This window comes from Arvicola amphibius, chromosome 13 (assembly GCF_903992535.2).
Source record: "Arvicola amphibius chromosome 13, mArvAmp1.2, whole genome shotgun sequence".
NCBI classification, from domain to species: domain Eukaryota; kingdom Metazoa; phylum Chordata; class Mammalia; order Rodentia; family Cricetidae; genus Arvicola; species Arvicola amphibius.
The window spans coordinates 57,878,029-57,889,449 of record NC_052059.1 but is presented as its reverse complement, the minus strand read 5'-3'; the positions used below and the strand labels follow the sequence as shown (position 1 = coordinate 57,889,449).

The 11,421-nt window shown below is 43.0% G+C and overlaps 1 protein-coding gene across 1 annotated transcript; it reads right to left on the bottom strand.

Annotated features, from left to right (window-relative positions):
- Positions 1-7,501: 7,501 nt before the first annotated feature.
- LOC119800010 (granzyme C-like) lies at positions 7,502-10,720 on the bottom strand. Its single transcript, XM_038310001.1, has 5 exons — positions 10,508-10,720; positions 9,307-9,457; positions 8,732-8,867; positions 8,309-8,569; positions 7,502-7,709 (listed from the first exon to the last, which is right to left on the bottom strand). Exons 1-5 carry the CDS (start codon positions 10,560-10,562, stop codon positions 7,566-7,568), a joined length of 747 nt encoding a protein of 248 aa, XP_038165929.1. The 5' UTR covers positions 10,563-10,720; the 3' UTR covers positions 7,502-7,565.
- Between the last annotated feature and the right edge of the window lie 701 nt (positions 10,721-11,421).

Genomic DNA, 11,421 nt, shown 5'->3' with positions numbered 1-11,421 from the left:
CTGTGTCATTTTTGGGACACAATGAAGGGACAACTTTTGGGGGGATATATATAATACTATTTTATAGATATCTATGATATATACGTAAATATAAATATATATGCTATAACAAAAATCGGTAAATCCTCCCTGAAAAGATGCCATGTATAAACGATACATTATCTGTGCATACAGGTATTCAATAAAATCCTTACAGAATATAATAATCTTAATGATATGGTATCCAAGTTGAGAGAATCTATTAAAACCATGGAACGGGTTCCAATTTAGTGATATCTAATAACTAAAGCGAATACAGCTAAGTGTAGTATTTATTTCATCATAAAATTAAGGAGAACAAGCCGGGCGGTGGTGGCGCACGCCTTTAATCCCAGCACTCGGGAGGCAGAGGCAGGCGGATCTCTGAGTTCGAGGCCAGCCTGGGCTACAAGAGCTAGTTCCAGGACAGGCTCTAGAAACTACAGGGAAACCCTGTCTCGAAAAGCCAAAAATAAAAAAAAAATTAAGGAGAACAGTGGTGGCAAACCCTTTAATACCAGCCCTTGACTTGTTAGTTCAAGGTCAATCTGGTCCACATAGTGAGTTCCAGGATGTACAGGGCCACTCATAGAAACCCTGTTTCTGGATAGAAAAAAATAGCAAAATAAAGCACAAACAAACAAAAATAGTGAATGAGGACAAAACAAACTTTGTGGGTCATTTGACATTGCTTTGGAAAAACAAATGGACTTGTTAAATACACCTGGCTTGATGAACATAGCTCCAATCTCAGTGAATTCCTGTATAAGGTAAGATATTTGGGTTCTAATTTTACTGTTACCATTTGGAAATATTGAAAAATTAAATATAAGCATGTCATCAGCCATTATCCCTCTAACTCCATTCAGGTTGCTCCATCCCCTTCAGATTCAAGGCCTCTCATATTTTAATTACCATTCTCTCTTTTTCTCTCTCTCAACACACACAGTGAGGAAAATATAAATCGAGCTTACAGAGTCAGTTTATTATTGCTTGAATTCATATTTCGTTGAGGTCTGACCACTTAGCATTGGATAACCATTAGGGGGCTCATCTTTGGGGAAGACTAATTCTCCCTCTCTCAGCACTTTATAGTTTATTGCTCTTCATCTTGGGATGGGACCCCTGCTGTTTCCCCAACCACTTTGGAAGGTCTACTGGTGTTGTCATTGTGCAGATCTTATTTAAGCAGTCATATTGCTGAAATTTCACAGGTGTAGTTCCCTCATCATGTCTAGAGTATATCTACATCAAGGATTTTAAGTATTGATTATGCATATATGTCTCTGTTCCAGTTGGGGCATGTACATGTGAGTACACACGCCCTTGGAGGCCAGAGGAGCTGAGGTTACAAGTGTTATGAGACATTCAGCATGGGTGCTCAGAACTGAACTAGGGTCCTCTGCAAGAGCAGGCTCTATCATTAAGATGTCTGAGCCATCTCTCCAGGCCTGCATGCTCAGTTCCTGAGACCTGTGACTCACAAGTGTAGGTGCTATGAAAAGCTGGTGGTGTGGATCCAGTGTGACTGTGAAGGGTGAGCTCTTGTCTCTGAGAAGGTCCTATAAGAGGCCCATGAATGTAGAGAACAAATATGAGTGAAAATAATTTTAGGTTGAAGGGAGAATTGCAGATCTAGGCATTTCCAAGTAAATCTCAGCAGGGAATTTTGGTATATAAGTCCTGATGAAAATGAACTTGTGATTATACCAAATGGTGATATTATTTCTGGAAATCTTGATATCTGTGTTCAGATTTTCTGTCGAATGCAATAGCAAGATCATGTCACTGTTTACAAACCTTATTGAGCTGCATTGAAATGCAATTATTTGCCCTAAATGGAGCTTACACTGACTCCACCTTCTCCTGGAGCACTTAGATGTAAAACGTGGTATTGAGAGGTTGGTTTTCCCATTAAAGATGAAATAAACAGTCAAATCCACTAAAAGGCCAATCTGTAATTGAGTTTTCATTCCCAAATTCTGGCAGAAATACTGTTTACAACATTGTGAGTAACCTAATAATGTTTTGTTAATGTCCACAGAGTGGCCACCCTACTTCTAAAATGTAAATGATTTCACAATAGTTACCATGAACACTTTTCAGGAACTCCTGGCATTGAAGATGATTTAATCCATTGTCCCTTATGAAACTCAGTACTGGAGAGATTACCCATTTTTAATGATTTTTCATTAAATATCTTTTTAGAATTTAGCTTGTCTTCTTTGACAATTTTATATGTGTATCCAATGTTTTTTAGTCATTTTTGCTCAAATTCATCCCCCACAATTCCAATTGAGACCTTTTTCATTTTTCATAAATTTTCTTGATGATCTCTGCAAGGACACATCATTAATCATAAGTATTGCGTGATAATTGTACTGTCTTGGCTTAATTTTACAAGTTCCACTTATTTTCTTTTGATTTACATTTTTAATTTATTTTATTTGCTCACTCATTTATTTATTTTTGAGACAGGGTGTCTGTGTGTATCCATGGCTGTTGTGGAACTTTCTCTGTAGACCAGGCTGTGCTTGATCTCAGAGACCCAGCAGCCTCTGCGCCCCAGTACTGGGATTAAAGGCTTTCTCCACCACTGTCAGGCTGGGTCTCTCTCTTTAAACTACCATCCCTGGGCATCAGCAGCAGCTGTACTAGTTAGGTTGATTGTGAACAAAGAAAACCACTTTGATATATTTCCAATGCCCCAAACAAAAAAATACTTATTAGTGTCTTTCAATACCATTATTTCTTCATTTATGTTAGCTCCACCATCACTACCTGGAACCACACTGTCAGGTTGGGCTGTTCTTACCATCAGCACTGCCATCCATCCCCAAAGAATAAGATCTAACATGAGTACTTCTGGTCTCCAAAATTCTTTGGATAGAATGTTTTTCTCAGTTTGTTCTGTTCTCTTGGTTGTAGTCTGGCGAAACCCAATGAGTTTATTAATAAATATTCCTCACTTCTTAGAACATATCAGATCTGGAACTCTATTTGTACACCTCTCAATGCACTAACTAACACAAAACGGTTTTCATGATTTGTTTTGTTTTGTTATTTTAAATATAACCACATAACCACATGTCTAGCTTTTTACCACACACAGAGCCTATCTGACCGGTGGAGCTGGGTACTTTCTGTCAACTCAACATAAATTAGAAACACCGGAAGAGGAGCCCTCAATTGAGGATTGTGTCCTTTAGATTGACTGTGGGCATGTTTGTGGGGGTACTTTTTGGTTGCTAATGGATGGAACTGGGACTAGCCCACTATGGGTAGTGCCATCCATGGGCAAAAGGTCCTGGGCTGTGTAAGAAAGCAAGCTGAACCAGCAGGCAGCTTTCCTCCGAGGTTCCTGCCTCTGCTTCTGCTTGAGTGCCTGCCTGCCCTGACTTCCATCAGTGATGGAGTGCAGGTGGGACATGTGAGCCAAATCAACCCTTTCCTGGTCAAGCGCATTGGGACAGTGTTTTTATCAGAGTAACAGAACATAACTAGAACAGGTGTGACTATCTCTTTAAATGTGGTGCTTGTGTGTAAACATGTATGTCAGAGTATGTGTCCCATACCTATATGAGTACAGAGATAGATGTCAAGGTCCTATATTGTTTTCCATCTTAGTCCTTTGAGATGGGGTCTCTCTCTGATCCAGGAGCAGACTGTTTTTCTGGGGCTGGTCTCATCAAGCATCAGCATTCTTCCTCTGTCTGCACTAAGGATACAGGCGATCAGCCCCATGCAGCATCTGTTATGTGGGTGCTGGGATCTGAACTCAGATTCTCCTTCTTGTTCATCCAGTGCTCTAACCCACTGAGCCATATCCTCACCATCCTAAAATGAAACTTTAAGTGTTTGATGTTATTGAGAAGACGTCCCTTCTCATTTCCACTGCTTTGCCCTTGAGTCACCATCCTTGACAGCTGCTATGTTAGGTAGAACAGTTTGCATGTAATGCCTTCTCTGTTACCACTTTTATAAACATTTGCAAATTCTGAAAGGTTTAACAGAGTCTTATATTTACCTGACAAAAAGTAGCTGTCTGCCCCCTTTCAGTTGAGTGTTCTCTCTTTTTTTGAGTTGTGTTATATTCTATCATGGTATAGAAGCCATGCTGGAATTATAAATAGTAAGAGAAAAGGAATTATGATTGTTTCTACTATGAATATTGAAAAGAAAATAGAAATAAAGATTTGAGTATTTCAGCATCTCAGCTGTGGGTACAGTGCAGAGTGAGAGCGAATTGTAAGAATGATAGCTGGGTTGTGGTGTGTGAGGCAAGGTTCTGGTGTGTGTGTTCTTAATAATCAAAATGAAATTCTTACTTGTTTTACAAATACCATTAAAAACCCATTTGGCAATGTAGATTAAAATATCACTGATAACTCTGTTTGGTTTGCTACATCTCCAGGAGCTCATGAAAATATGATGGTGCCAGTTTGACTGTCTTCACTTGGAAGACAAAACACTGGCAACATCACACTGAAGTCATGCATGGTTACCAACAGGAGGAGCACACAAATATTCATATTGCACAGCATTAGAACAACATTCTCAAGAAACATACAATATAGTTACACACACATAAACATGCGCTTGTGCATGCAACACACACACACAAACACAGAACCATAGTAGAGAAAGAGAGAGAATTGGTCATGGTGTGAGTCAAAGCCTGCCACAGCAATGGAATTGCTACACCAAGGCCATATTTTCTAATATTCCCAAGCAGCATCATCAACTGGGAACCAGGTGCTCAAATACATGAGCCTAACAGGGACATAGTCACTAAAAACCAGCAAGGGAAGATGGCATGGGACACAAATATGGAAAAGAGGCTCTATATTCGCTAAGTCCACAGAAAATGGTGCTTGCATAACTATGACATTAGACAGAATAATGCAGGTATAATGGTATGTATTCACCAGGACTACTGAGAAGACCGGTGTACTTGTATCTGTTCTGTGTCCTCAGGGGAGTCTTATGCTCTCTGGCTTGCTGGATGCAATGACCTCAGGGAGAAGAGAAGTTGGATCTTGATGAGTTGAAGCATTTCCTTTCCCAGGTGTAGAACATCAGTACAGATGTTAGGGGAGCTGAATAAACTCTCTGCAAATGGTGAGGACCGGGAGACACATGCACGGACTAGAGGAATCCAAAGCAGTTTGTATTTAAGACATTTACAGCCTCAAATCCACTCTAATATGTGCTCAAGGGAGCAAAGCAGGTGGCTCTGACACCTTCACCATGCAGTAGTGGGAGGAGCCCAGGAGTTTCTCACCAGAGGGAGTCTAAGCATGGGCTCATCTTTTGTGTGGAATAGCAGAAAGTTACTGACCACAGATTAGATATCATTGAGGTCAATTGCTCAAGGAATCCTAGGCTCAATACAGCCTCCATCCCAACAGGTTTGATGCTGTTTGCTGAGTTAGTTACTACCTTTTGGTATAAAACTATTTTATCTCCTCTCTAAAGCATAAACAATAATGGTTTTCAAAGTTATTTTGAGCCATAGAACGTTCTCCTCAATGTAAATATGACATCTAAGCTGAATACAACATGTGACCCTATGATTTTTAACATGCATCTTTCTTTGATTCTGCACTCTTCTTTGTATTTGTTATCTCCAAAAAAGCTGGGTCCTTGGTCTGTCTCCCTGGCACGATTTATTTTCCCATTCTCTGTCAGAAGCTGTGTGCCACCTATATTTCTTCATAAATAAAATCTTGTCTTTGAAAGTTACCTGATACAAATAGAGATTTTATTCCATCTCCCAGAAGAATGAGACACTCTGTCTGTTTGGGAGAAGGAGGCATTAATCAGTATCTACCACTCATGTTATCTGTTAAATGTCTGACAGGACAGGCCTTGAGCCAAGACTGCTTGGAATTTTATGATTATTTCAGTTAATTTAAGAATTCTTATTTGTTTGTTTTAGACAGAGTCTTTCTCTTATAGCCTTGGAATCAGACATCTGCCTGCCTCTGCCTCCCAAGTGCTGGATTAAGGCAAGAACATTCTTGCCTAGAAGCTTGTTTTTTAAGCAATGTGAGTCCAACATAGGGAGACTTCCATTTAAGAAAAAGCCACACATTCTTGCTACAGTCTCATGCCAAGAACTTCATAACAATGAGAAGCCCAGGTAGACTTAGGAATTATGGAGGCAGCAGTAACCAAGAATGTAGAAACATCATTGGAATTTCTTAAACTATTTTCATTTCTCTTTAATTCAAGGCCTCCTGATTCATATTTAATTCTGCTTCTGATTTTTGTTTCTGTATATGTGCATTTCATAGGATTTAAATCTGCATACTGATTCTGTTACCTGCTAACTTTCAAATAAATAGAAAGAGGCTATCTTATTTGGGCTATTCTCTAGTTACTGCCAACTCCTGGTGGGGTGGATGCCAATTTTCTGAGTAGTTTCCCATAGAAGCTAACTGCCTAAGGCTATTTGCAAACCTCATACACTTCAGTGTTGACTGATGGAAAAGTAGAGATTTTTAGTCTTTTGCCTTGGGGATGTCAAAGACTGACAGCGACCAAATGACAGCAGGGCACCATAGCCTAAAAGCTTGCAATCATTGAGATGAACAAGCTCAGAGGAGCTCATGCTGCTGAGAGACCCCGCTGCTATGGATGCTGAGCACATAGGGAGGTCGGGGGTGTGAGTGAGCTGACTGTGAAGAGCTTCCCTAGATCTGAGCATGTGGGAGGTGGGGTAAAAGGTTTTGGACACACATTGAGAGCCCTGGCCTGCATGGAGCCTCTATAATGACATTTCTGTCCTGGATATTTGAGAGTCCCCTCCCTGCCTGGTAATGATTAGGCTGACACCACAGGTCTGAGACTCTAATGAATGGGATCACATGTGGATCTGTGTGTCCTAGGTAGGGGGATAAGTGGTAGGGACATGTTCAGATTAGCGTGGACTTTAAAGCATAGACGCTGATAACTCATAAGAGCAGGCAAAAAAAAAAGATGGGGGTGGAGCTAAGAGGCTGGAGGAAACTTAGCCTGTTTCCAGAAGATGATACCAAAATGAGTTCTAGATGTAAAACAGAACTATCTGAAATTGCTATCACTTTAAGGATGAAGCTGTGGGACAGAGATACCCTGCCTGGGAAGGACCATCTACAGTGACCTCAGCTCTGTTTCATATCTCCAGGACCAATGGTGCTTTTCCTCTCCTTTCTCTCATTGACACAGAGGAGGACAAAAGTTCATGCTGAGTCCCACGAAAAGTGACACCCATGCTCAACTATGGCCTTGTCAGAAAGACGGGCACTGCAAAGTGAGACAAGTACAAACAAGGTGTCCAATGCCTGAGACTTGGGGCGATGATGTGTATCGTGTTGGAGTGAGCAGAGAAGAAAAGTAGGACATTGGTCTGCTAAGTACAGAGTTGGTCCCTGTGAATGAGCAGGAAGCCAGTCTTTCAATTCTGCAAAGTGACGTTTATTGACTTGCTGGTGTCCTAGGACAGTCCTGGACTCAGTGTAGGGAAGATGGTGAGTCAGGGAGGGGTCTGGTTTGCTCTGTACTTAGCTGTGTTTTATCATTAACTTTATCCAGGATAGGAAACTTGACACTCTGGTGAAGGTTCCTGGTGCTGAACCATCAGTATAGGTCAAGGACACAATGCCTGCAGCTCTGTTTTTACACACGAGAGGTCCTCCAGAATCCCCCTGTGAATGGAGAAGGGTCACAGAGGACTGAGCTGTTGTTCAACCTAGTCCCAGCCTCCCTCCCATGTGAAGGTTGCTCTCCAAGGTATATGAAATATGTGCTGAGAGAAATGGAGGGGAGGCCTGAGGTCCCTGGGGTTCCCATTCTGATTGTGGATAGGCTTAAGGCTTCACCTCCCTCCTGAGCCTGGCCTCCACCCTTTCTCATTGTGATCCACTCCATATGAAGGTGTGTGGGACCCTCAACTCCAGGCCATTTTTAAGAGACATAGGGACAGGTACGTGAGCCTGATGTGAGCATGGAGGACCAGAACATTGACAAATGTGGGCGTCTGCTTATGATGATGACACACAGAGGGATCTCTGCTTTCTAAAGCCTGGGCCTGGGTGTCAGATAGGCTGGGCAAATTTGCTTTATGCCAGCTGCCTTCACCAAGGTTCCTTGTCACATCTGAGGCTCGAGTTAGTTACTGTGACTGCTGTTGCCAGGGAGTAAGATAATGAACAATGGGGATAAGAGTCTCTCGATGTTTGGTCTCTAGATTCCAGATTGCTTTTCTCCTCCCATGGAGTCCAGAGAGAAGGACAATCCAACTTACCGTAAAGGAAGCTCGCTTGATCTTTGGGTCCCCCACACAGATCGCAGTGGCTTTGTTGTAACGACCAGTAAAGCGGGACAAACACTCCTGATCCCTCTGGACTGTCAGCTCCACAGCTTGCAATGTATCTGGGAGTTTGCCCTTCGGACCCAACATTCCCCAACCAGCCACGTAGCACACATCCCCTGGCTTCACATGGAAATTACTCATGGGCAGCCTGAGGGGTCTCACAGCTCTAGTCCTCTTTGCCTTCCTCTCCAGCTGTGGGGGAAGAAGAAGGAGAGAGCAGCTCAGCCAAGAGACTGGTTCCTGGGACCCTTTGAAAGCCAGGATGTCAGAAAAAAAAGAACAGAATGAGAGGAGGAGGAGAGGAACAATTTGTGCAGCAAGCAGAGCTCAGAGAGCTGTGCTCCTAGGACTCACCTTTAAGAGCATGATGTCACTGGAGTCATCCTTAAGATTGTAGTCTGGGTGTGGGATGGCTTTAGCCACAGGGATGATCTGCTGGGTCTCCTCCCGGATGCTGATGTTGTGGGCTCCTAGAATGACTCTCATTGAGCTGCAGAGAGCAGAGTGTGGGTGAGAGATGTGGAGTGAGAGAGGACACAGTGCAGGAGCTGCAAGAGGCTGGGTGGGCAGGGTGGGGCTCTAACTGTGGGGACTGAGGAGACAGAATGGGGCTAAGGGTGTGAACCACTGCTTCTTCCTTTACAAGAACACTAGACTCCTGGGAACTTGCTCTTGTTTCCAGGCAATACTCCAAAGTTTGCATTGACTCTTATGTGCACTTTCAACCTCAGCCACTGCTGTAGTCTGACCAGTGTAGTTGCTTTCAACTCAACTGTGCTGCTGCCTCTGAACTCTCACCCTTTGACCTCAAAGTTTCCCTGATGACAGACTTCCATTGTCACAGCCCTGCCCTCAGTGGGCTCTCACAACTGCATCGATGAGTACAAGATGGAAGTTAGAATTGGAAAAGCATAGCTCCTTCTCCTCACCTTCCCCTGCAGTGAGCAGCTGTCAGCACGAAGTTGTCTTTCACCAGGAAGCCTCCACAGCGATGCCTTTTCCCATCATCATTCACAAATGGAATAAATGCCATGAAGGGGCGGGAGTGGGGCTTGACCTCATGGCCCCCATTGATCTCCTCTGAAAGAAAAGGCAAGAATATGGAGTGTCTGGGAGTAGGAGATGATGTAGGAGGAAAGACCTAGGGAGGGGTAATGAGGCGAGATCTACAGTTCCCCAAGACTGTTGTGGACAGAATTCCTTGCACATAGATTGATCTTTGTTGAATCTGTAGTCTCAGTGCCCTGTACTGAGAAGAGCTGGGTAGGACTTGTCCTCCAGCCCCTGCTCTACAAATACAGGGAGGGACAAACTTCTTTCTTTGTGATGCTAGAGGCCAATGGGATCCTGAGTGGCTCTTGTTAGTCTTTCTCTGGTAATAGGTCTCCAGACACCTCTCCTGTCTTGATTTGCTAATTTCGTCACCTTTTATCCCAAGGTCTTTAGAGAGGGATTTTCTAAAGTTCTCTTCTTCTGGTGCCCATCATATCCTAGGTTCTCATAAATGAATTAGCTGCATGGAAGAATGATTTTTACTTAGCTGGAGGGCTGGTGGCGCAGAGCTCAAGGAAATCAGAGCCTAGGGGATATTGTATGATTCCGCTGGTATAATGGCAGTAGCTGGGGACCTGCAGAAAGAAGTGGAGGGCCAAGCAAAACCAGACTGCAAAGGTAATGGAGTGTACAGCACGGGCATCTTGTCACCCTGGGCCTCTAGATTTAGTAGCCCAAGGGTGGAGATTAATAAATAATGTTAATATTCTTCAACTAGTGTCCTTACATCACTACTGACTGGTCAAAAAACTGCCCTGGGCTTGGACTCAGGTAAAGTTAATGGTATAAATTTAGTAACTTTGCATCCTATGCTACATCTCTTTCTTGGGATGGTCCACTCTACAGGAGACACAAAGAGCAGGGAGAAGCTAAAGCCCACCATGTCCTCTGAGAACACCGCCCTTCTTCAGACCTTGTTGAGGATCTAGCCAGTGACAGGCTTCCAGGTCTTGGTTGGTCTGGGACCTGAGGTTCAGGAAGCTCCTGGTTCAGTGCAGGAAGTTTCTGACTAGAGCTGGGCAGAGACTCCACAGGGGTATTATGGGATGACACCTAGGATACAGGGTGTTCACTCACCTGCACCAGCTCCACGCGGCAGAAGAAAGGTCATTAGAATCAGGACTGGAGCCATCTTCTTGGGAGGCTGCTCGAGTTGGAGGAGGGCAGAGTGGACACAGCCCTTGAAGGATGAAGGAGGGGAGCTCTCAGTGATCTCACAGGCCTTTTAAACCTGTGCCCCTCTGCTATGATTGGCTTTAGTAGCTAAGGAAGTTTCCTGGTTTGGGTAAAAATGTCACTGTCACAACATGACAGCCTCTGAGCTATTCCTGGATAAAGACCAGAAAAAGAGGGTGGTAAGGTTGTGGTTGAGGAGGGCCCGAGACCCCAGGAAGTCCACTGTGCAAGCAATGAGACAAAAGTGTGGCTTTTCTTATCTCTTACATTTTTTCCATCCTGGTAATATCTTTTTTTTAATTTCTTTGGTTTTTTTCTTTCATCTTTTTTTAAAAAAAAATAATGCAAACACACAATTTACCACAAAACAGCTATAGCATTATATATACACAGACAAAGATATACAGTACTTATTAAAAGCTGATACTGCACCATATTTGGCAAGGCAGAGTTTCAGTACGTATTCACATTAACATCTGAGACTTCTGATCACACTGAGGAACTATCTGTTGGAATAGTCTGATGAGTTAATCTTCATGCTCTCTCACTCTCCTATACTGCTAGGGTGTCACAGAGAAATCCCTAAAGCAAGTGAAACCTAGTGACCAATGACCATGTCTACTGTCTTGTATAATTAAGTATACGAAGAAATCACAATAGCATGTATTGGTTACCTGTTTACTTTGTATTGGCATTCATCTCTCAGTCAGTAAGGTTAGATCAGCAATGGCTTCCCTGATGAAGACTTCAGTGGATTTCCTACAGTGTTGCTTTGGATCTTTCATAGATAAACAAGAACCTTGATTAGCCTTGAG

What these genes read in the sequence shown, in the direction of transcription:
- LOC119800010 (XM_038310001.1), bottom strand. Translation starts at nt 10,562, where the DNA reads ATGGCTCCAGTCCTGATTCTAATGACCTTTCTTCTGCCGCGTGGAGCT. An exon ending in GCCGCGTGGAGCTGGTGCAG is followed by an intron (nt 9,458 to 10,507) that starts GTGAGTGAACAC and finishes CTTTTCTTTCAG; the next exon opens with AGGAGATCAATGGGGGCCAT. An exon ending in GTGACATCATGCTCTTAAAG is followed by an intron (nt 8,570 to 8,731) that starts GTGAGTCCTAGG and finishes CTTCCCCCACAG; the next exon opens with CTGGAGAGGAAGGCAAAGAG.